This window comes from Barbus barbus (genome assembly GCF_936440315.1).
Source record: "Barbus barbus genome assembly, chromosome: 17".
Taxonomy (NCBI): Eukaryota; Metazoa; Chordata; class Actinopteri; order Cypriniformes; family Cyprinidae; genus Barbus; species Barbus barbus.
Window position 1 is genome coordinate 12,897,212 of NC_136745.1, and position 24,633 is coordinate 12,921,844.

At 36.3% G+C, this 24,633-nt stretch overlaps 3 protein-coding genes and 1 pseudogene across 4 annotated transcripts in view; 1 reads left to right on the forward strand and 3 right to left on the reverse strand.

Annotated features, from left to right (window-relative positions):
- Nucleotides 1-5,190: 5,190 nt before the first annotated feature.
- Nucleotides 5,191-8,259, reverse strand: LOC306883795 (putative tRNA(His) guanylyltransferase). The gene is made up of 6 exons (XM_079439281.1): nucleotides 7,809-8,259; nucleotides 7,514-7,690; nucleotides 7,016-7,185; nucleotides 6,586-6,674; nucleotides 6,114-6,221; nucleotides 5,191-6,035 (listed from the first exon to the last, which is right to left on the reverse strand). The coding sequence occupies exons 1-6, from the start codon at nucleotides 7,991-7,993 to the stop codon at nucleotides 5,874-5,876; spliced, it is 891 nt and encodes a 296-aa protein (XP_079295407.1). The 5' UTR covers nucleotides 7,994-8,259; the 3' UTR covers nucleotides 5,191-5,873.
- Nucleotides 8,260-8,470: 211 nt separating this feature from the next.
- On the reverse strand, nucleotides 8,471-9,548 carry LOC306883814 (putative pancreatic secretory proteinase inhibitor). The gene is made up of 4 exons (XM_079439304.1): nucleotides 9,390-9,548; nucleotides 9,275-9,306; nucleotides 9,063-9,175; nucleotides 8,471-8,931 (listed from the first exon to the last, which is right to left on the reverse strand). The coding sequence occupies exons 1-4, from the start codon at nucleotides 9,439-9,441 to the stop codon at nucleotides 8,886-8,888; spliced, it is 243 nt and encodes an 80-aa protein (XP_079295430.1). The 5' UTR covers nucleotides 9,442-9,548; the 3' UTR covers nucleotides 8,471-8,885.
- A 2,679-nt stretch (nucleotides 9,549-12,227) lies between these two features.
- Nucleotides 12,228-14,636, forward strand: LOC306883597 (protein NipSnap homolog 3A-like; annotated as a pseudogene). The gene is made up of 5 exons (XR_013785919.1): nucleotides 12,228-12,473; nucleotides 13,395-13,532; nucleotides 13,811-13,912; nucleotides 14,077-14,163; nucleotides 14,296-14,636. The product of XR_013785919.1 is annotated as a protein NipSnap homolog 3A-like (transcript).
- Nucleotides 14,637-14,773: 137 nt separating this feature from the next.
- LOC306883497 (phospholipid-transporting ATPase ABCA1-like) overlaps nucleotides 14,774-24,633 on the reverse strand; it is a 35,391-nt gene continuing 25,531 nt past the window's right edge. The window contains exons 31-47 of the mRNA XM_079438791.1: nucleotides 23,552-23,690; nucleotides 23,390-23,470; nucleotides 23,128-23,297; nucleotides 22,853-23,030; nucleotides 22,638-22,753; nucleotides 21,722-21,866; nucleotides 21,485-21,608; nucleotides 21,182-21,311; nucleotides 20,953-21,073; nucleotides 20,785-20,847; nucleotides 20,602-20,708; nucleotides 20,308-20,449; nucleotides 19,859-19,993; nucleotides 19,352-19,455; nucleotides 19,019-19,111; nucleotides 18,039-18,282; nucleotides 14,774-16,229 (exon numbers count right to left, since the gene is read on the reverse strand). Of these exons, the coding sequence (XP_079294917.1) occupies nucleotides 16,086-16,229; nucleotides 18,039-18,282; nucleotides 19,019-19,111; nucleotides 19,352-19,455; nucleotides 19,859-19,993; nucleotides 20,308-20,449; nucleotides 20,602-20,708; nucleotides 20,785-20,847; nucleotides 20,953-21,073; nucleotides 21,182-21,311; nucleotides 21,485-21,608; nucleotides 21,722-21,866; nucleotides 22,638-22,753; nucleotides 22,853-23,030; nucleotides 23,128-23,297; nucleotides 23,390-23,470; nucleotides 23,552-23,690 (2,236 nt within the window). The 3' untranslated portion in view covers nucleotides 14,774-16,085. The remainder of the gene's footprint in view (nucleotides 16,230-18,038; nucleotides 18,283-19,018; nucleotides 19,112-19,351; nucleotides 19,456-19,858; nucleotides 19,994-20,307; nucleotides 20,450-20,601; nucleotides 20,709-20,784; nucleotides 20,848-20,952; nucleotides 21,074-21,181; nucleotides 21,312-21,484; nucleotides 21,609-21,721; nucleotides 21,867-22,637; nucleotides 22,754-22,852; nucleotides 23,031-23,127; nucleotides 23,298-23,389; nucleotides 23,471-23,551; nucleotides 23,691-24,633) is intronic.

Sequence of the window (24,633 nt, forward strand, 5' to 3'; positions counted from 1 at the left end):
AGCCTCCACTTTCAAAAACACGGTCATTCTAGCCGCCACGTTATTTTGTGGTGCGCGCATATACTAGGCGTTGCGGTGATAGCGAGTAAAAACTCATATCAAAGGAAAAGCGATCTCTGGCATTCATTCAGCCTGCATATAACCATTTTTTTTTTATCTGTAAATACACATAGTTATAAAAATAAAAACCCCTGTCTCCACAAAAAAACTCCCAGTTTCCACACACCACTCCAAATATCACATTCTACCTATTCTGCCTGTGATTTTGGATAACTCTGAAAAGGAAACTCCCTGTTTCCACAGACCAGTTTCAATTTAGATTAATAGTCCACTACCCCAGGGTGGCACTCAACCAGTTTCAAGACGATCTGATGTTGCATTACATAATCACAGCAGTAAATTACAATTTTAACACATCCAATTAAAAAACAGTTCTCTTGAATTGTAATATTTCGCAATGTAATAGTTTTAATGCGTTTTTTAATTTCTCTTTTACAATAAATATAGCTGTGGTGAGTATAAGAGACTTGATTATTGAGCTGCAGGTTTAGGCTCACTTAAGTGACTGTACTTAATTTAATTAAGAAGAATTCAATTATTTATTTTAATTATTTAGCTTGACATGTTTACTGTTCCAAAATGTTCTGTATGTTTCTTAAAATTAAAATATATTGTGTTCAGTGGGGGAAAGAAAAGTTGTTGTTTTCTACCCAGACATTTAAAAATAACATATTTTAGACCCATTTTAGCCCATGCCTACTAGTGCTTTGAGCTGCAAGATGAAGTGGATGAACTTGGCAATCGCCATTCTGGATTTTGGCGTTCGCTTGTACGGTGGCTCTGAACTGTCAAAACACCTCTCAAAATGCTTGCTACGGATGCGAAAAAACAGAAAAAATCAAACCCGATCCAAATTAGTTTTATGACGGACGAAAAGTTCGGAGGCAGTGTGTAAACGTGATTGACATAACGTGAGGTCGTATTTATTTTTCAACGTGCAAAAATTTCAGACAAAAATTTCTGACTCAGTGTGCAGTGACCTTTACTCTTAAACTTTCGAATAGCCTTCTGATTTTGTTTGGAGCTCAGACACACTCTCTCAATTCAGCCACTTTAATTTAGCTGACACGCGAGTTTCTTGCGAGATCCCATCCCCTACGACATCAAACTACCACGAAATGCAGCCCTGCCTCGAGCTGCACTCAGGGTGGATCCCGCGAGATCTCATTCAACATTTCCCCTCCCCCACGCGCTGCATCGCGCCGGCGCCATTACTCACTAATTTTTCTGGAGAAGACGTTTGCCTTCAGTAGGGATGGGTACCGAAACTCGGTATTAAATCGGTCTCGGGGCTAAATTATGAAAGACCGGAGTATCGATAAGCTCTGACGTTATTCGGTACTTCTGTCGGTATTGGAGAAATTAAGAAAACACACATACATTTATTGTTGCTCTCTCTCTCTCTCTCTCTCTCTCTCTCTCTCTCTATATATATATATAATGTCGCCAGCTGTTTTTGTGTGCAATAATATTCAAACATTTGTCTATGATGCATTTTTGCTATGCGCAATTCAGAAGCCAGATCGCGCTCACGCGGAGGAGCTTCAGCACACGCAACATGAAAGTCCCGTTTAATTATGATAGAAGATTTTTCGATTTTGGCTTCCAAGGATTATAGCCGCATTTCTTCTAGCACAACTCCCTTCCCTTCATAGCGGCGCGGATTCGTTCCTCCGAACCAAAACTTAACATCTGAATCAGCTCAATCAGTGATTGTTATAAAATGTCGTCTTTACTGTTGCTACATTGCAGGACATATTTGATAGTAAAACGTTGAAAGTACAATCTGCACAAGTGATGCCAGGCTGAAATGTGTGTGCGCGCGTGTGCCTGCGCGGCGGCGTGCTCCAAAACGGACAAGCAAAGTACACTTTGAGCTTCGGGCGCGTCGAAATAACACACAAAAATATGCCAGAAAATACACACAAAATGTGTCAAAATGGCCGGTTACGAGAGTCTTCACTTTTATGTTTTAAGTGGACGAGAACAGTTGGGAGAAAATCCGATGCGTGTCAGTATATTGTCTTAAAGTGTCAGACTGGAGCTTGAGCCATCAATGTTAATCAAAGAACAAAATGCAAAGAGAAAATCACCCACAGCTCTTAATCTGAACAACATTAAAGCTTTAATAAGCATGAATCTATCAGTACATACAGTGAAAACTATGCAGTGCTCATTTACATTTGATTACTTTTGTAACTATTACTTACCTGAACATTAATATTAGTAGACCTTCATGGAAAAATGAAAGCACTGTTTATTTCATTTCGTTTGTATGTTTGTTTTATTGTATTTGTCAGTTTGTTTTACTTTGTTTCTTTGTTCATGTTGTTACTGTATCTTATCTTATGTATATAAAACACTAAAAATACCTGCACACTGGTGCATTTACAAATTGATGAAGTGCAGGCATTTTTAGTGTTTTATATACATAAGATAAGATACTGTAAGAATATGAACAAAGAAACAAAGTAAAACAAAAAGTACCGATAAGAATATCGTTAAAGTACCGGATCGATAAGCAGTATCGGTAAGAGTAGTAATACCGTTAAAACCTTAACGATACCCATCCCTAGCCTTCAGTGTATCCAAGCTAAGAATTTCAATTTTTAAAACTGAAAATGTAATTATATTGTTTACCAACCATAATGTTAACCGAAGCATAGTTTGGATTTTTGTCTCGTTATATTTTAGACATCATACTCCGATCGCACCATATTTTTCCTCTTATTTCTGGCGCCAATGCCTGAAGGATAATGCTGTATGTCTTGGTGTTTCCAAACGCCCTCTAAAAGTAAAAGACACTAAAAAAGCTCATACTTAATCTGCAAAGTTTGGCCCCGGGCTGTGTGCTCACGATACAGGAAGAGTACAATGATGAGGTCAAATGGCTAAAATAACAGAGAAGCTAGTGTAAATAAGGTATGTTAGCCTGGGACAGATCTCGATTTGAAGAGTAAACAATAAGGCTGTTGTATGTTTAACAATGCATAAAATACAATATTACAACAATATTTAATATTTATCATGCAAACAGGAGTTTCTGCCTTATATAAATCTGCATCAGTTTGCATTCAGGTGTTATTACAAATCCCTCCCTTACAAAGGGAGTACTGTGGATGAAGCTACAAGAAGAATGATGGCCTTCCTTTTGGACCACCCCTTCAATTTTGTTGGCCGGCATGGAAAGCGAGAGTTTCGGGGGCTCAAACTGCTTGAGGTTGTATAAGGTATCTTTACTTGCTGTTGGATTATTTATAACATGTATGTGCAAACAGAGGTTATTCAGTAGAGTTGAGTTTGTTCTTCATAAATCAGTGGAATCAAATGAGTTTGATTGTATGCAAATAATTGTCCATACTTGGACAAACAATACCCCAAATTATGAGAATATGGACCAGGTGTACTGCTTATTTTAGTGATAAGTAACTGTTCATTTGTGGTGTAGCGATCACAAAACTCAGTTTATAATAAAATTCAAACTTTGTTAAAGACAAGTACACTCTTAAAGAATGCTGGGTTAAAACAACCCAGTGATTGGGTTTAGACCCAGCGGTTGGGTTACTGCTCAGAAGGTTGGGTTAAACAACCCAGCATGTGTTCTGGCCAATATTTACCCAGCACTTGGTTGTATTTAACCCAGCATTTTTAGAGTGTACACTAATACAAGTGAAGTGATACTAAAATAAGAATAAATGAAGACATCATGATGCAAAAACCGTCTGAAATTTTCTTCTAAAAACATTTTTATCAGGCTCTTATGTTTATGTTCAGTTATTTCACTGTAATGGCAATGAAAAGGACCTATATTTGCCTGATAAAAATTATAATTGTTTAAAAGAATTTCAGACACACATTTGTGATTAAATGAGGCATTTAATTTTTGTGAACTATGCCTTTAAATGTTGCCCTGTGCCCTTGTTTACACAGAAATCATTTGATTATGATAGAATATTATATCCGATACCATTATTGTATTTCTTGAAAAAAATGTAAAAATGGAGATGACTGCTTATTTATTGCAAGGGTTTAAATATGGAATTTAATCTAAATTTGCTCTTTGTGTTTTACAGGAAGCTTGAAAAAAATCTCAGAAAAGTCAGTGTCAAAGTGGTTAATTGGTGACGGGAGGAAACTGTCACGTAGTGGAGAGCAAGATGGGTAAGTCTTAAGATATTCTTGATTTTTAAATGGAAATATAATCTTTAAAAACACAAGAAACATCTGTTTTAACTGAAAAAGTGGCACAGTGGTTGATTATTTGTTGTCTTTTGAAAGGGCCGTTGTGAGAGCGAGGACAGAGGAGTGAGGAGCTGCACTGTTGGTTGGTTTGTTTGTGAAATGCATTTTAGAGTTTTCAGATATGAATTTACAAACGATACAAGTTATGCCAAATAATGTTTGTCAGGAGCTTCACTTTAACTTTAAGATACTTATGTTTTGTAAAGTTGTAAATATACAAGTTTTAATGGTCATGTTCAAATTATTCCTACGAAACCTTGCTTAAAGCATTCAGAATAAAAGTTTAGTTTTTCAGGAAGCTTAAAAATAACTTTTTTTTTTATAGATACTTGTGTTTTATAAAGTTATAAATGTACAAGTTATGATAGTTTAAATTATTCTTAATAAACTTTGCTTAAAAGCATGAACTACTGTACTGGTTTCTGTTTATTGAATACCTTTAGCATTTTAGTGGATTTAATGTAATGTTTGTGTTTAGGGGTTTACTGTAAAATAGGGTAACCCAAGCAGACAAATATATTAGCCCATGTGAATACTTGTTATTGCCCATAAGAGACCTACATAAGACCTAGCTGGGTCCCATCACTAACCCATGTAGGCACCAAATGGGAGCTACCTGGTTAACCCATGTAGGGGCACCATGGAAACAGGGCAAAATTAGCTGGGCCCCAGATATCGGCCCAGTTGCAACCCCTATGGGCCCCACATGGATGTGTTGGCTGGGTAGTGTAATAGCCTTTGCCAACAAGAGGAGCTATTTGCACTTAGTGTAAATAGACACTCCGGGAATTAAAAGTGGAGACGTCAAGTCGGACGGTAGTGACGCTCGCACAGTGTTTGCACTCATCACAGATGAAGTGAATTAATTGTCAAATACACAAACGTTTTATGAGCAACAAAAACACTTTTTATATACTGCTTAATACAGCATCATCTATTCAAGAATAAAGTTCAACATATAAACATATAGGCTACTAAATACAGATAAAGTGGGGGTATATATGCTTTTATCATTTATTTTGATAAAAAAAATTACTCAAGATAAGTGTGACTACACTAAAAAGCTTTTACTTTTATAAAAACACAGATTTGTGAGCATTATTGGAACTGAATTGTTAGAATAAACACACAACACACTTCTTGCTTGTCATCACAGAATCTAACCAATGAGAATAAAGTGTGTCATCGAGGCTTTCGCAGCCGATTTTGAGCAACTGCAGTGCCTGACCTCGGCCGGCGGCTGGTCTCGTTTTGCTCTCACGGTACTCTGATGGCACATGTGATCGAAAGGCGGCTGCAGCACCGATCAAATTCGGACAAATGTTCTAACCAGAATGCATTGCTTTTGTCAGGCAGCAGCCGATCTTTGCGGCGCCTCATGAAGTCATTCCTTATCTCCACTAGGAATCTTAGGGGGGGAAATAACATGGCAACATCCCCCTTCATTCTGCTTCTTTTCCTCCAAACTAGACAAACTATAAAACACAAAGTTTTTTATTATTATTATTTATTAAATACCAAAAGGAAAAGTTAACTTGTATTTGGTCTGGTACAGTCTTTTAACCATGTGATCAACACTGGTCGCTTTCCAGAATGTCTGGATGTTCTTCCCAGAACTGATCTCCAATGATATCACAGGAATGATTTGTGACCTTCTTTCTTGTCCGTGTTACATTCATTTCTGTCTCTCCTTCCTCTGGCCGCTTGATCCATTTAGTTGTGGTTTCATTCACCTAAAGTAAAGAATTTGAGAATTAAAAATTTCACTTAAGATAATAGATTGTTTAAAGAAAAAATGTTTTGCAGCTTACCTTTTCCCATATTAAAGTCGTGCCTTTTTTGTGCATTGGGGATTCATTATTGTAATTGATATTGAACTCAGAAAACAAGATCTCATTCTTATCTGCTGCTTGTGTTCCCTGTATATGGGAAAAAGTATGCAACTTTTTAGTTTCTTCATTACACTACAGTTATGTAATTTGAACGAACAAAATAACTGTACTGGAATTAGGTGTGTTTAAACATATGGAAAAATTTAATCTAATAATTAAACGTATTTATTATAAGTACTGATTATGTTTCTGGTCAAATCTGTTTATTGGATAATATTCCTAAAAGACAGACATAGTACCTAGTCAGCTTTTAAATACTGCCATGTTCATATTACATTAGTGACAAGCATTCTCAATCCAAATCTATATGATAACTGGTCTAGAAAAGAAAACAAATCAGAACAAACATAAAAATACTCAATTAAACAAATAATACTTTAATTGATCATACACTTAATCTCTCCTCAGCTTGCGTTGTGGTCAGTCCACCTTTCTGCACCAGCGTCCAAAACGTAGTGTTGTACAAATTGTTAATGTGACCTGAATAGAAATAACAAATGTGAAATGTAAAAGAGTCTGAAACAATTCTAACTCCACTGTTAAATATTTAAATAGTCTCTATAACTAGACGTTCATTTCTAAGACACCTAAAAATAATGGATTTTATTTGATTTTCATTTTAATGCATAATCAACATACAATATATTTGTTATAAATGCTCCATTACAAGCAAACATGTTAATATTACTATATTAACAATCAAAGGCTTGCCATGAAATAAAGTACAATCACAGGAAATGATTCTACTTCATACTGTTTTATGCATGTTACAGTCAAACTTTAGTCACTTTCAAACACATCTACTAAATACATTCACTTACAATCTGCCTGTCTCCAGCTCAGATAGTCTCTTATGTTATGATTGCTTGGATACAGAACCACTCTGCCATCAAAGCTGGGTGGGTACAGCAGCAGCTGCTCCCCAAAATACTCTTTCCAGTAGTAAACAAAGCTAGAGGAAAACTGGGATGTCACATGGGTCATCAGTTTACTGTAGAGAGAAAGGAAAACATTTCATGCGGGGATTCTCAAATCTGGCCCACGAGATCCACTTTCCAGAGTTTAGCTCTAACCCTAATCAAACACACCTGAGCACACTAACCAGTGTCTTCAGAAATCACAGGTAGGTGAGTTTGATCAGGGTTGGAGCTAAACTCTGCAGCAGATTGGCCCTCCAGGGAAAGATTTGAGGAACCCTGATTTAATGGGTGAGTTTCCTCATAACACTGGACGAACATCTAACTGTGTGGTGTTTGGCATCAAGATGGTAAGCAGATTCCGGCAATGTGTTTATTTACAGCAATGTGTCAGCATTGTACCTGGCCCTTCTTTTGAACCAAGTGGTTGATCTTTTGAACACAAAGCTGAACTCATCACTCTGTCCATAGGCTATAGTGATGTCCTCCAGCTCTTCCATGACTGAACGGGCACTGCGGCTCATCAAACCCAGAGCTCGGTTATCATTGGGTTTCATGAAGTTATGCTGCTCAGAAAACCTGGAATCAAAAAGATCACTCTGAAAATCCCTTCAGTCATCACTCATGTTCTACCTTCCACGAAATTGTACAAATACAAGACTGCAATAGCTTGTTGCAACTGTACAGAAGCACTTACTTGTGAAAGTTGCGTCCATCTAGCCGAACCACAATGTAACAGTTTCTCAAACATGTGTCGTCGAGCTCAAAGTTTCTCACGTATTCAAATTTGCTTTTGGCCATGCCAGATGTACTGAAATTAAGACTTAAGAGCGCCTTGTGCCCTGTAAGCCCTCGAAAGTTGACCGATAACAGTCTTAGCATAAGAATATCAGGAAAGATACGAGTTATTTAATGTTTAACTTAAATCATACTGTTAGCTTTCATCCAGAAAGCGCATCGTCATTCATAAAATGTTAATTTTCATGCCTCAGGAAGAACATCAACGAGTGTTTATCTTAAAACGCGTTGTATTTTTAAATATTTAACATTATACTGTTTACAAAGTATTATTCTTTAACCGGAAGTATGTTGTCAAAACTCACATGTGCGTAAGCGGTCATTGTATTGGTACGTCACCCTATACAGTCCCTCAAAATACACAGTTCTGAAAATGTTGTTCCGCCACAGTTTACGAAACATCAGCCGCTTTAGAAGATTTAAAAGCGTAATGACTTTCATCTGACACAAATTAAAAATTTCTGTCAGCAATGCTTTTAATAGAACGAGATGTTGCATTGGTAATTTTGAAGAGAGTTAAAAGATCATGCAAGGCAAAGTGAAGCTGGTCAGGCTTAGATTAGTTTAGTCAAGTATGTTTATTTTATTAGCAAAAAAAGGTAAAGGTATAAATGGTCTTCCCACAGCTTGTCATCATGTCACATTTCCATTTTTGTTAGATTTTTAAAAAAACATATTTAGAAAAATAAGCTGTAAATCCCAAAACTTCACTCCTAAAACATTGCACTCAGAGCAGTTCCTACAGAAATAAAGGAATAAATTAATATTATAGAAAGAAATATGTTAAAGAAAGACAGGACAGTATCATGAAACCAACTGACACATTAGTAGGCTACTTGCTTTTAATACTAATATTTTTCATTTTATTGTGGTAGGTGTTCACACATCTACTGTTAACATGTTTACTGGTCACATCCTCTGGATGAGCATAGCAAACAACATGGATATGAAAAGTGAAGCGATAAGGTCCTCCACCTCAGCAGCGGCCGTCTTTCACAATCAAAATGTCTGCATTAGTGTGCCTAAAAAACAAACACCCTATCAGTGATTTAGAATCCCAGAATCCATACCATAACACTTGCAAACTAGCAGCAAAATCCATACAGTAATCCTGTTATCCTACACACAAACAGAAGCAAATGAATGAACTCACATTCTCTGCACACACAGGGTGCATTCATTGATGTATGTGATGCCATCATTACCACATACGGGAAAGTAGTTGAGAGGGCATGCTTGATTGAAGCTCAAACCTCCACATCCAGGCTGTCAGATTAAAAATCACACACACAATTCACAGTTATGCATCATAAATCATCTTCTAATAGGTGTTTGTTCTGAGGTTTAGTGCATAAATGGACTTACCCTGCGGTAGAGTCTTGATTTATCCTCTGCACCTGAAAAAATGTGTACTATGTGCAATAATTCTGTAGTTAAATTGCAAATGGCACACATTAGTGATTAAAATATTGTGACTTACCCACAGAGAGGATGAGGACCAGGCTCATCAGAGCCACTGCTGTTCCAGTCATGATACTTAAATGAAGGAACTCTGGATTTTAAAAGGGTAATCTGTATTTGTAGATTCAGGCAGAGAGCTTTTAGTTAGCAACTGATGACTTCCAGCTCATTTCTGAGTGTTGTATTGTTGACGACCGGCAACATATAGTTTGAAAGTGAGGAGGAGGAGGAGAGGTGCTGATATTTTGACAGCTCTTCACCCCACCTACCCACCGTCCCGCATCAACAACACTGAGAACAGAGCCTTTCTATTGTCTCTCTCTTTATTAAGGGATAAACATTCCAGTCTGTCCAAAAATTGCTGAGCACAATCCAAAATACATTGGTCTGTATAATATCCCTCAAAACAGGTCTGGCTGGGAGGTGTGTCCCTGTTTATTGGCCCCAAAGTGAAATGAATGGAATTCCACTGAACAAGGAATGCAGTTAAAAAATAATTATGTAATGTAATATTTAACTACATAATTTAGCAGGGAATATTGGATTGATAAACACTTTGAATTTAAAAATGTATATGTGTAAAGAACATCCTCTTGAAAATTTCTGAAATTAATATAAATTTTAATTCTTATGAAAAAGTGCCAAATGGAACTCCCGACTTGAACAATTATATAATGTTATAGAGGTGGAGTGAAAATTAAATGTTGCACAAAATAAAACGGAGAAATTCTGGCAAATTGTAATTAAAGAGATAAATAAAAGTTTAAATTCTACTTGATATTTTAACTACCAAGTTATTTTAACTACCCCCCCCCCCCCCCCCCCCCCCCATACCGCTATCTTTGAAATAATAAATTGAAGAATTAATTAATTGACGAAAGAAGTGCTTACAGGTTTGGAATGGTGAGTAAATTATGACAGAATTGTTATTTTTGTTATTTAATTACTTAAATTCACTTTAATAACTTAAAGTCATAATATTTTTTTTAATGTGTGTGTTTTGGATTATATGCATTAAATTATGTATGAAAATTAAGAAGACTTAAAATAAGATTTTTTTGTGTTCTGCAAAAACAAAAACAGCATATGGGTTTGCAACAATGAGAGGGTGAATAAATACACAAATCTTTTTTATTTCAAAATTAATTTTGAAGAAATAAATGATTTTATTCTTCAAGAATCATTAAACAGATCAAAACCAACAGTAAAGGCTTTTACATTGTTAACAAAAACAAAACTAATTAAATATATGCTGTTGTTTTGAACTTTCTATTCATCAAAGGATTGTACGGAAAATGTATAACCATTTCCACAACATATTACATATAAAACAGCATTGTTTTCAATACTGATAAGGAAATTAATTAATCTTTGTCATGATGCACATAAGTAAATTATATTGTAAAATATATTAAAATAGAAAAAATATATTTTAAATTGTAATATTTCAAAATAAAAAAATTTTAAACTGTATTTTTGATCAAATAAATGCTTCCATGGGGAACGTAAGAGACTTCTTTTTGAAAAACATTTCTATTTTAGGGCAAACTGTTTCCTTAATGTGCAAAGGATTAGTATTTGTTTATGTCAGAAACATCTATTTCTGTCTGCAAGAGAAACAGGCAAATATTTCAAATACATAGAGAAACAGAAGTTTACAAAAGCTGACAACCTATATGTAATCTTTATAGCTGTACAATATTTTTTAAATATTATAAATGTATATGTTAAAGCCTGATGTTTAATAATAATAAAATAAATAAATAAAAATATTATAAAAAACAGCCCACTGAAGAAGAAGAAAAAAAAAAAAAACATTGCACGAGCTGATTGTTTTATTCAGCGAAGTTGAATGTTAGCCTAACTTATCGGCTTCCGTCCTAACAGTGAACTTCGTTTAGTGCTGCACGTCTCATCTGGCTTGTCAATCACGCTGCAGGTACAGTTCAGAATCAGATCCAAACTGATCAAATGATACAATTACGCGCTATTTTCCGGAACGCGTCACGCCACGCAGAACGCTGTCTGTCTGTGAAGAGCCGACCTACTAAATTCCATAAGCTACGGTGAGTTTAATCACTAGTCACTAGTTTTACACATTGGGAAAGAGCTCGCTTTCAATTTGATGATACTGAACCTGTGTGACTTTTTAATGGCACTGAATTAAAAGACAAACGCTAGTTTTTTGGAGGTCCTTATATAGCGAGGTCCAAATGACTGAGACTACTGGTATTGCTTATATTTTACATTCTACTGCAAAAATTAATAACAAATGATATTCTAAGCATTACAGTTTCTTTGAAAAGTTTAAATGTCTTAATATGACTCTTTATGACAGCAGCAGTTGAGCTGTATAAACTCCAAATGTTTGTCAAACCTGATGACCGTGTTCAGCAGCATGATTTGAGAAGGATCCAAAGAGCATCTTGTGAAAATTAAGAAAAGCTGACCTTTTGTGCATAGGAGTTCACATGACTTTACTTATTTGATTTAGTGACTTTGAAATAGTACAAAATCTTAATGTCTTTCTTCTTACTACAGTACATTTCTGTACTGTGCCTTAAAAAAAGTCTTAGGAAACTGAAATAAGAAAGAAGCAGAAGTCTCATGGTTCATATAGATTCAGACAAGTGAAGATCTTGTATCTACATTTACATTTATGCATTTAGCAGACGCTTACATTGCATTAAAGTTACAGTTTTTACATTTTATCAGCGCTTGCTTTCCCTGGGAATTGAACCCATGACCTTGGCGCCATGCTCTACTATTTGAGCTACAGGAAAGCCTAAGATCTGAGCTCAATTTCTGGTGATACTGTTCGACTGTATCTAAGTCCAACAGTTCCCACAATGACCACATGGTAACACTAGCAGTTTGTTTTCCATTTCCTGAGCAGCCCAGGGCATGGATCTCCACCGGACCTCAGCAGCAGCTTGGAACCTTCTATGAGTTCCGCACCTATTACATCCAGCCGCATCTCAACGCTGCCTTCCTTAAACTGACCAACGAGAAGATCCACCTGCGGACAGCCCACTCAGAGCTCATTGGATACTGGAGTGTGGAATATGGGGGTCTCAATCAGGTTTTCTCATCTGGAAGTATGGTGAGAATTACTGAATCCTTGAACGTCTAATCTATGCTTTTAAAACTTTCTGGGATTCATCAATGCAAAAAAAAACATCTATATTTCTGACCTAGTGAGCCTGACTCTTTAATTCTAGGGCTTGGCAGGTGCCCCACATTAGCTGAGGCGTCCTGCTTCATTACCACTTATTTAAAACACTTGTGCTGTGCTGGCAATTCTTTACCTGGTCAAAAATGTCTAGCCTTTTAAAAACTCAATGTAAATCTCTCATTATGCTATATTATCACCAAATATTAAATTTTTTTGTCAACTTGCTTTCTTATAAGTCTCATTGATCTGAGTTTATGCACCTCAGTTTTTGAGTGAATAATGCCAAAATTAACCGCAATGCTTTTTTTTTTTTCCGCTCAGAAATTGAGCTCAGATCAATGAGGCCTATAATTAATTAGTTCCAGAAAATAAAACAAAAAAATGTACTAACTGAAAGAAGACAAGTTGATTTAAAAAGATTCAATCTAGTATTTGGAAATAATATAGCATAACAAAAAATGTACAAGCTTTTTTCTGTAGTCTTGACATTTTTGACTGGGAAACACTACAAGTGTTCAAGATGAAAAAAAAAATAATTCAAAAAGAAAAGCTACAAAAATGATCTTTTTGGGGGAAGTTTTTATAACCTTTGTGAGCAGATTTAAGTTTTAATCTAATGTGATAAAATTAACTAGCATTTTCAGGAGAAAATAAAATCCTCTCCAGGTCAAACTGATTGTAACACAACGTGAGGGTTAATTATTTTAAACATTCTTAGCGTTAATGCAGTAAACAAGTAATCTTACTTAGTTAATATGTATTTTATTTAAAATGTCTAAAAGCTCAATGCATCTCACATGCTACTCCATAAGAAACACATCTTTCTGTCTTCGCTGTTATGATGTTTAGACAGCTATGCTCAGCGGGCATCAGTGCGGGCAGCCCTGGCTCAAGACCCAAACTGGATTGAGCAGTACATCTCTAAAGCTAATGAGGTGACGTACCTCGTACCCTGGAGCAAAATTCAGAAGCCACCCAAAGATGGAGGTGAGAACTATGTGCATTAACATTCATGCATTGATTTTCAAAGGGGCACCAATGCATGCTCTCATGGTACTATAGGTGATATGAACATAAGCAAAAAACATTAACAACTTATTGATTGATCATATTGACTGTTTTCAAAGAGGTTTGCCAAATACTCCCCTTTCTGTCATTATAAATATGCATAAAAGTTCATAAATTAACAAAAAGTTATATAGATTTCAAATGCTCTAGGCAAACTGATCTAATCGGATTTTCTTGAAATATGTTGTTTTTTGTAGGAGTTTTCGAGCTGGCCACCTTCCAGATGAAGCCAGGCGGTCCAGCGGTGTGGGGCAAGACGTTTCAGGCAGCAGTGCTGTATCAGTTCATAGTGAATCTATTTCAGCTTTAACATCACAGGAATAAATGACATTTTAAAACATAAAACATTTTAATAGTAATGATGTTTCTCAATATTACTGTATTTTTGATCAAATAAATATAGCCTTGGTGACCTTTTTTTTTTTTAAATAAATATATATGTATATATATTCTGTTATTTCAGTGCATGTTTTATGGTGGTATGAGAGCGCAGACCAGCGGGCAGCGATACGGCATACATCTCATGAAGACGCCAGAGTGGTAGCGGCAGGTCAATTTTATATATAACTCATTACACAGGAGATTATCATAACATTATTATCTGAGCATTCTGGCAATTTTTGTCTTGGAAAAATAATCTATTTATGTTTTACTGTTTGTATTTCTTTCTTTTTTTTTGCAGTTAGGGAGAGTGCAGCGTACCTGGTGTCACAGAAGAACAAACTCATTTTCCCCTGTGCTTTCTCACCAACCAAATAACATGGCTTCATGGTCTGACTCCAAACTCAGGCAAATGTAGAGGGAAATTTCATTGATGCAGTGCATGAGATAAGTGAACTGATAAACAAATGTAATTCTAGCAAGTTCCTTTTAGAAATTTTTACTGATGGTCAAATTATGATTGTGAATCAGAATAATGCTTTGCATCACACTAAAACTTCCATCCTCAAACTACTGCAGATACTTACCGTCAGTGTTTCGCAAATGTCATTCTTTTTCTAAATAAATGCTTACGTCAACATCAAAAATGTCAAAATTTGCATTTTTGCATGGATCAGATGTAGTGTATCTTCTTTTGGTTACATTTGAAGCAGATTGACTGTGAAAATAATAATACATATGTTGAATTTCCCAATATGACGTCACAGATCAAACAGTGTTAGGGTTGTAGAATTGTCATTTTATTGTGTAAATACAGTAAGTGTACAAAGCGAGTAACAGACAATCCACAGCCATAAATCTGAAATGTAAACAGGTATTAATGAGGAACATCACCGTGGTACTAAAACGTTTTTGTTGTTTTTTCCTTAGGTTTTTTTTTGTTCTATCGTTTTGGTCGAACCCAAACCAAAACTAAACAGTAAATGGAAAACAGCAAAAACATTGTTTGTGGAGAATCCAGTGCAAAAAGATTAATACATTTTGACATTAAATTAAATTTCAATCAACACAGCAAGTAAAGTGCTTGGATGAAAGGCGGACAACGCTGTCGCCAATCCCAATGAGATCCAAAATACTGATTTAACAATCCAAACTCAATGTATGGACCGATCACCCTTACTGTACTGAACGGCTATGTAATACAGCTGGAATCAGTGTTGTCTTTTGTGGATTTCTGTATTTAATGGTCCAGAGATCCAATAAAAGGCCTCACCAGATGCCCTTATATGAAAGAAGGCACATAAACGGTATGTTTTAAATGATTTCCTTCTAAGATGTTCATGTGACTCCTGGAGCATCCACTAGGATCGCCGTGTCAGTCGAGGTATTTGTTACATATTGTAACCGTAAAGCTTACTTGTATAAACTTTATTTTATTAAAAAAAAAAACTACAAAATCAATCACTTTTTTGTTTTGCCCATTCATAAAGGCATGTATAAAGATAACATGAGGCACTCTTGGATAGAACAGCCTATAAAATAATGCCCCTTCTGACTTTTTAAAACATCTAAAGCAACAGCTTGTTTATAAATAGACATATTAAAAACAAAATCGTTTTAACATAGTACAATTTTCAGTTTTGCAGTTCAGCCCTTGGCCACGCAAACGATTCTGATTCTTCAGCATGTGATTCCCAGTCTTCTAGTCCTAAAATAAAATACAAAGACACTGACCCTGAATTATTGATCATTGGCATTTTTCCATCGAGCCGATTATCTTGCACGATGAAAACGATCTCTATCGAAGACTGCGCAAAATAGAGTCTGTGCAGTCAGACTACATCAGAAATTATGGCTTCAACACTGTGACTAACATGTTTCGGATTCAGCCATGCTAGAAACACGAGAGAAGTCTTTTACATTTCTGTATTGACTTGCATTGAGTGTCTTGGCTGCAGTATCTGCCTCTCTGCTGACCGGTGAAGACGTTTATCTTCAGACAGAGGTCAGAACGGCAGACCGCAGCTCAAAGGCCACAGAGAAATATGTGGAATCCACTGGCTCCAGTTAGAAAAAGTGTAAAGCTCCGGCTCACACAAAGCTTTCTATTGGCTTCTCCATGTTATCTTGAACAGACAGAGGGCTCAGGAGGGCCATATTGACCGCTGTCTTTTTGCGACCAATGGAGCTGTCTGAGTGGTCGTCACTTTGGTCCTTGGCAAAGTTAACGAATACCTGATGATTGGGAAGAAGAGTATTTAGTAATCACAGCAAGACAACAACATAAAAGTAAAATTATATACTAAATACTATACTAGTTTGTGAGATATAAAGACAGAAATTAATATAAAACATTAAATAAAACTTGACACCCTATGTAGTTTTTAAATAATACCCGTGTAAGTTATTGTAAAGAAAAAGTTTATTTTCCTTATTTTTAATCAAAATGTAAAAATATCTCTTTTCTGCTGAAAAGTAATTTTATCCAATAATCACCTACATTATTTACAGCCAAACAGTCACTTTTCGCATTATGGGAGTTATATTATGTTGTGAATCAGTGTTATTTTAGTTTCAGTCATTGTAGTACATCAAGTTAAACTTGAATTAAATTAACATGATAATGCTGCCTTGGCAACTAGCTAAAATAAATATATTTTTTCAAATTGCAGTTTTATTTCAGTTAGCGTTTATTTTATTTTAAGTAACGCAAATGTTTTGAATGGTTTTAGCTAACTATAATACCATTTTTTTTTTTTGTCTTTAATGAATATTATTCATGTGCCATGTCCCAAAAGGATAGTCCACTCAGAAATAAAAAGTCTGTCATCATTTTCTCATCTCTCATGTCTCTCATCTCCAAACCTGTATGACATTCTTTCTACTGTGAAACACAAAATGAGATATTTTGAAGAATGGTGGTAACTAAACAGTATGGACAAAAATGCTATGGAAATCAATGGGACCCAAAACTGTCTGGTTACTAACATTCTTCAAAATATATTCTTTTGTGTTCAGTCATACAGGTTTGGAATGATATGAGCAGTTTTGACTTTTATTCATTCTCAGGATATGAATTCTTGATATCAACAATTCAGGTTTTACTAGTTAAAATGCTAATTTTTGATATCAGGAATTAGATTTCTACTAGTTACAACGTTAATTCTTGATATCAACAATAAAATTTCACAAGTTAAAATGCTAATTCTTGATATCATGAATTACATTTCAATTAGTAAAAACTATAATTCTTGATATCTGCAATTGTATTTTAGTTAAATGTTACCACTGGCTGCCATTCAAAATCAATTGTTTTTCACATATCAGAAATACAATTCTTACTAGTAAAAATGTCTATTCTTGATATCAACAATTTAGTGACAATGTTCATTTTTGATATCAAGAATAGACATTTTTACTAGTAAGAATTGTATTTCTGAAATCGGAATTTCAACTAGTAAGAAATTAATTCTTGATATCCACAATTGATTTTGAATGGCAGCCTATGGTGACGTTTAACTAGTGAAAATACAGTTACAGATATCAACTATTTAATTCAAACTAAGAACTAGTGAAAACTGAATTGTTGATATCAAGATTTAACATTGTTACTAGTAAAAACTGAATCGTTGATATCAAGAATTAACATTGTTAATAGTAAAAACTGAATCGTTGATATCAAGAATTAACATTGTTAATAGTAAAAACTGAATCGTTGATATCAAGAATTAACATTGTTAATAGTAAAAACTGAATCGTTGATATCAAGAATTAACATTGTTAATAGTAGAAATCTAATTCCTGATATCAAGAATTAACATTTTAACTAGTAAAAACTGAATCGTTGATATCAAGAATTCATATCCTGAGAATGAATAAAAGTCAAAACGGCTTGCCATAGACAGAGTAAATGATGACTATTCCTTTAACAGTTGACTGTTTTTTACTTCCTCTTTTCCCCAGTAGGGGTCATTGTGCTACATACATAACAAACCCTAATAAGAAATGTGCCAATGATATGTAGGGTTGGGAATTCTCACTCACCTGGTCCAGAGTGGTCTGGGACACAGAGTAGTCCTCTATCCTGAGAAACTGTTTGTTCTTAGCGAGGATGCTGAAGATGTGAGCGAGGGAGGTGAGGGAGGAGGGAAGCTGGTATTGCAGCATGTTTCTGTGTTTTTCTTTCAGGGTGCTTCCTGGCAGCTCACTCTCAATGAACTTTATCACCGGCTGCAGGTCAGGATCTGGCCCCGCAACCCTCAGAATGATGGTGTACCCATCGCCAAATCTGCAAGAAGAGGAGCAAGTGATGTCATATATATATGCATCAAAACTCTCCTACACGTCTAAAAATTAATGTATGCTATATGCTTAATGTTCTTGATCTGAGTCATTATTTTTGCAATTCAATGACGCCGCTATTGTGCAGAATTAACCCACTGTACCCTTTATAGCTTAAATAAACCATGAAACAAACCATCCAGCTACGAGGTAATTCACTAAATCACAAACTTTGATTTGGAGCCAAAAAATATATGAAAATTGGACAAAAAGACTGTGTACTTAATGACTTCAATGAGGGAAAGAACTACAATCCCATGAAGCATTGGGAATTACAAAATCGATTAAAATGACAGATACATATAAAACTATTGATTTGTTGCTGGTGTTTCAAGTGTATATAGAAATAATATTTTATGTATATTGCAAAATATGTACATTGTAAATATTTAAGTAGTTTTTCTTTTGGGGTACTTTATTGTGGTTCACTGATTGGTAGAGAGTTCTGTGAAGAATCATGGGTAATGTAGTTTTTCACAAAAATAAAATATTTACAATTAAAAATAACGAATAATTTGAACTGATGAATTCAACAAAGCTTAGATGATCAACTAACAACCTCACAGCACACAGTAGGTCTGTCTATAATCTTTAAAAACCAATTCCCCAATGGAGAAAATTAATGGGATTCTTGCTTCGAGAACCCGATTGCTGCACTCTATATTTATTCATCATGATCTTACCTGTTCTTCAGGTGCTGGACACTACCCAGACAGCGGAACCTGCCGTTCACCATGATGGCCATCCTGGTGCACAGCGCTTCACATTCCTCCATACTGAGAGCGAACAGAACACAGGTCAGTATGGAAGAAAACAGATGAAATACTCCCCCTTAGTGACAGATGGAAGTCTAAGCTTAGCAAAAATCGAAGCTAAACTAAAAAGACATGAAGATTTTAGAGGAAAACAATACTATCATTAATGCTGCCAGTGCTGCTGTCTAGCATTGGCTCACTTAAGGTCCTTGTCAATAGTTTTAGCTGGCTGTTAGTGTTCAGTTTAAGTGGTGAATGTACCTGTGTGAGGTAAGTACGACAGAGCGTCCCTCTTTGATGACGCTGTGGATGCAGATCCACAGTGCTCGTCGTGCTTTGGGGTCCATTCCAGTGGTGGGCTCGTCCTGTAACCAAAACCACAGCCAGGCTCAGATTCGACCATTGGTTCAACAGGCTACACAGTCTCTTCACACGTGTATCGTACACTCAATTGAACCGAAACAGGCTTGCTGACTCTTAAGCGTTCTTATGTGATCTTTGTGTAATCAACCCATTATGAGGCCTCTCTGAAGGCGAAGGCTAAAGAGTCCAGGGTAATTTAGTTCTGGGGGTGTTATGGTCTTGAACTCCTTATACAACCAGAGCGGGAAACCCAGCTGAGAGAATAACCAAACAGTGGTCATATGATCCAGACTAATGTTTTTGTTGATTAGTTTGCAGACATTCACCCTAGGAGGCATAAGACTTCGAGCCAGTTGTGTAAGTGTCTTTGTGTGTATGTGTGTGTGTTTGAGGAAATGCACATACCAGGAAGACCACTGGTGGGGCTCCAATGAGTGATATAGCAGTGGAGAGTTTGCGCATGTTGCCACCACTGTAGCTTCCTGCTTTCTTGTCCACGTACTTCACAAGGCCCAGTTTACGGATTCCCCACTCCGCCACCTGCCCAAGATACAACACATCAGTAAAACTAACGACACTTTAATAGTTCCTATTAGGATTAATCTCACAAAACCAAGTCACATTTAACTTGAAATCAAAAGAAGAAATTATATATTATATTATAAGAAAAACAGACAAAAATAATATATATACCCTCAAATTGTCATTACCATTATTTTTGGTAATTCAGTTTGTTCTTAATTGTACCGTACCGTGAAATTATCTAAAAAATATAATTCAAATTATATTAAAATAATAAAAATGATATCAAATCACTGTTTAAATACTCGTGTTTGTTCATATACTCTGCTCACCTCACAAACTTCCTTCTCAGGTACACCGCGCAGGATGGCATAGAATTCCAGGTGTTCCCGTCCTGTCAGCAGATCATTGATGGCATCAAACTGAGGGCAGTAGCCCATGTTCTGATGTACTTCATCTATTTCTCTGAGTATACTAGAAATAAGAGAGCAGCATCGTCAAAAAATGCATTCACACTCACAGAATTTTAAGATTAACCTATGACCTGTGTTTATAATAGACTAAGCTGTTATAAGGAAGTATCATCTGTTCTAATGTAAAAACTACTTGTATTTTACTGTCTGTACCTTTTCCCAGCCAAAAATGCTTCTCCTTTGGTGACCACGGAGTCTCCGGTCAGCATTTTAAAAGTACTTGTCTTTCCGGCTCCGTTGACACCAAGCAGACCAAAACACTGAAAGAAGGAAACATGTCAGTTTATGGTTTTACAGTAGATGTGACCCATTCGGATGAGGCTGATCATGAATTACCTCTCCTGGAGGAATGCCAACACACAGACGATCGACAGCGGGCTTCTGTTTCCGCTTGTACACCTGAAAAAGAAAAGGATGACATATTGATGAGGACACCATTTATTTGCCTAAATTTGAAATACTAAAGTTGATGTCTGTGATCATCAGCAGAGGATTTCTGCTGACCTTAGTGAGTTGTCGGAGTTCAAGAATATCTCCCTGTCTAGCTCCACTCATGATTCTCTGCCTCTCTCTGGCCACATCCTCATCTTCCTCTCCGATCGGACTCAACTTGGCACTTAAAGACCTGTGGAAAATGATCAAATCATCACTTTAGATCTTCTAATCCATAATTTCATTAGCAATTTATATAAATGGAATTTGTTTCAGAAAGTCATGTTGTGATGTTGTTTACTTGGGTTCAAAGAAGAAACGGTACTGGATAAGGACTGTGATGATGAAGAAAACCACTCCTTCCACAGCCATAGCAAAAAGATTCTTTCCCACCATGTCCCACTCCAATGGAGAACGGAAGCGGTTCTCACCTAATGCAAGGTAATAGAGCATTCAGCATCTATAATAATGACCCTTTCAGTAGTTACAGGTAATAAAGTAGACACAGATCAAGCTGATGAGGTCAAACTCTGAACTTCAATGCTCTTATTCTTGTAATCTTCATCGAAAAATTTCCATTTAAAGTGGAGCAAGCTAATCTTACCAAATCTCTCCAGAGCGTCAGCCATGGCCTGATTCTTCACCATGTCGATGAGACCTCGACCCAGGCAGAAATGTGGGAAGATGAGCAAAACGTTCTTCAGGATGTCATTAATGCCACCAACCTCCTGTAGCAGAGGATGAGCGGCATTAGAAATCACGATGTGTGCTTGAGAATTACTGCTAAGAATAGCAAATAGTAAGACTGCATTAGCATGAAACCAAAAAAGCATTTTCTTACGTTATTTCCAAATAACTCCATGACAAAAGTGGACACGCTGCCATTGATCCCAATGAGGATATTGACACTAGTGAGCACCACGTAAGCGGTGCTGGGGATTTTGAAGAGGAATGAAGCTGGGTACATAAGAGGAGTGATGGACCACCTGAAGAGAGACAAGAATAAGTATTTATTATCAGGGAAAATGTTATGTACAAATTGGCAGTGTATTGAGGTCACATGTCAGGCCCCAAGCATATCTAGGTACCACAATATCATAGCGACATGAGGGTATGCTCTTTTCACTAAAGAAGATTCCCAGGTTGTAGGCTCTTTTGACTTTGGAAAGTATAATGTATAATCCCATATTTTTACATATCTGCAGAACAGAGTTTAGTATCTATGAGGGTGGGCTCTTTCACTACAGGAAATACACAGAGGCCCCATGTGGGACCCCCAGCAATATCTAGGGATCGGACTGTCTTAAGAGAAATATTTCGCAAAGAGAAGAACCACACACATTTTCTTCAGAAAATATACCTAAATGTACTTTATAATTTGTTTTTTCTTATGTTTATTCTATTTCACATCTTCATTAGAAAATGTCCCTAAAATTACTTTGTATTTTTTCTGTTGTATTCCATTTCTTTCAAAATGTCTTCAGAAAATATACACAAACATACTTTATAATGTGATTTTTATTTTATTTCTATTTTTTAGATTTCTATTTAATGTTTTTTTTTTTAAATATCCCTAAACATACTTTATAATCTGTTTCTCCCGTATTTTATTATATTTGTATTATAAATGTAGTTCATAATCTTTTTTTTCTTCTGTTTCCATTTACAAAAAACTTATTGTCAGTACCTACATAAATTATTGCCTTATTGAGCTGGAATGATCAATATAAGTGAATGTCTTGATCCATCTTTCTTACCCATAAAGAAGCAGTAGAAGGGCAAGAACAGGCAGGTTGGTTGCAGAGACGTAGGCTTTTTGTTGAAAGCACACAAAGATCAGGATCACCAGAGTAGCAGGAACAACATAATTGCACTGTACCAGAAAACAGAAATGTGCATTAGAGATTTTGGGTCAGCAGCCAAGTAGGTGAGTGGTGCATTATGAGATTTGAAAGTGAAATCAAACACTTACCATATCCCAGAGAAAGTTGGCCAGCCAGTATAGGTATGGCTGGACTCCACTTATAAACTGCATGTGCTTGGCCTTATTCACTCGCTCCTGAATGAGGAAGACAACGAAGCTGGCGGGGACGAAGGACATGGCGAAGATCACACAGATGGAAACCAGCACGTCCACTGAGGTGGTCATTCTGAAATGCCATAAATCAGGGTTCAGAGATTAGGAAAAACATGACCAGTGTCCTTAACGTTATTTAAATAGCATTTAATCAATGTTTCAATGCTTACAGGGCCACTTGAGAAAGCTGTTCCTTGGTCAGATTGAGTGGATGGTTAAATGCAGTGATGCCAAACTGACGGGGGTCTTTGCCAGGTGGTAAGTTGGCCCGCAAGATACCATTGTTCATTACATTGAGGAAGGCTCCAATACTGTGCCAGCCCTTGTTATTGAACCATATCTGAAAACAAAATACCAATAAATATCACTCCAAGTAGACTTAGAATGTCTAGAATGGGTATAAATAATAGCAGTTGTCCAGCTGTCACTCACCTTGACATTATTCTTAGTGTCCAGCCCATTGATGAAGGTTGACAGGCTTTTCAAGAAACGGTCAGCCGCTGATCCAGAGTCCTAAAACCGTAGGATAAGAAGAATTACTTCATGTACTATTCCTATTTGATTAATTTCCTAAGAGTCAACGTTTCAGCTTACCTTCCCCAGTTGGAAGATCTCCCTGACTCTAGAGATGGCATCATCAATCTCTTCAGCAGGAGGAAGTACCTGAGTGCTTCTAGCTCCCAATGAAAATCCTCCATATCTGAATTCATTCACCCATATCTTGTTCTTTAAGCTATGAAAGAAACAATCCGTTAATGTGTTGAATGATGCTACTATTTCAATTCATGTGGATAGACAATCACAGTGTTCCTACACATTTTCCATTTCAAAATTCGATACTTTTCCAGACTCAAATTTCCTAACCTCTCGGTAGATTTTCAGACCATATTTAACACACATGGTTCATATAGCATTATTTTCAGCTTTATATTTGGTATATAGTATAGTCATCTGTAAATATTTTTATTTTCTCATTTTTTTTTATTTATTATTGACTTTCTCGAAATGACAACATACAGTACCTTATATAAAAAATAATAAAAAAATATGTATGTATGAATGTTTTGCATTCTTATGCATTACAATTTGTAGTTTTATGTAACCTATTTTCTTTGTGTATCACTCCCATCTTACTATGAATCAAAAGATAGCATGGATGCACATGAATTAACAGAGATCTACCTGCTCAAAATTTAGCTTTTCTTACGGTAGTACCTCTAATATCAAAGCCTAATGTCCAATTTAACTCCTCCTCTGTGGTGGTGGAGAAATTATGACACAAAGTGGGCTGATGGCATAACATTTCCGGCGGGGATTGTAGGTGGGGGGAGCGAATGTCCAGCACTCTCTCCACCCTCAATACCACGACTGAGGTGAGACGCTTGAGCAAAGCACCGAACCCCCAACTGCTCCCCTGGCACCGCAGCATTGGCTGCCCACTGCTCCGGGTGTGTTTGTGCGTGTGTTTGTTCACTTCTCACAAAAGCGGAGCACAAATTCTGAGTATGGGTTACCATACTTAGTCACGCGTCCTGTCCTTTCCTTTTTTTATTTTTGCAAAGGTCCTTGAGTTATGTAATACATACGGTGCTAAGAATATAGTGTGAAGAAACCCAAAATGCTTCTAACCTGCATTTTGCATAATGAAAAAGTGCACCTTGAATTCATCGTCATAT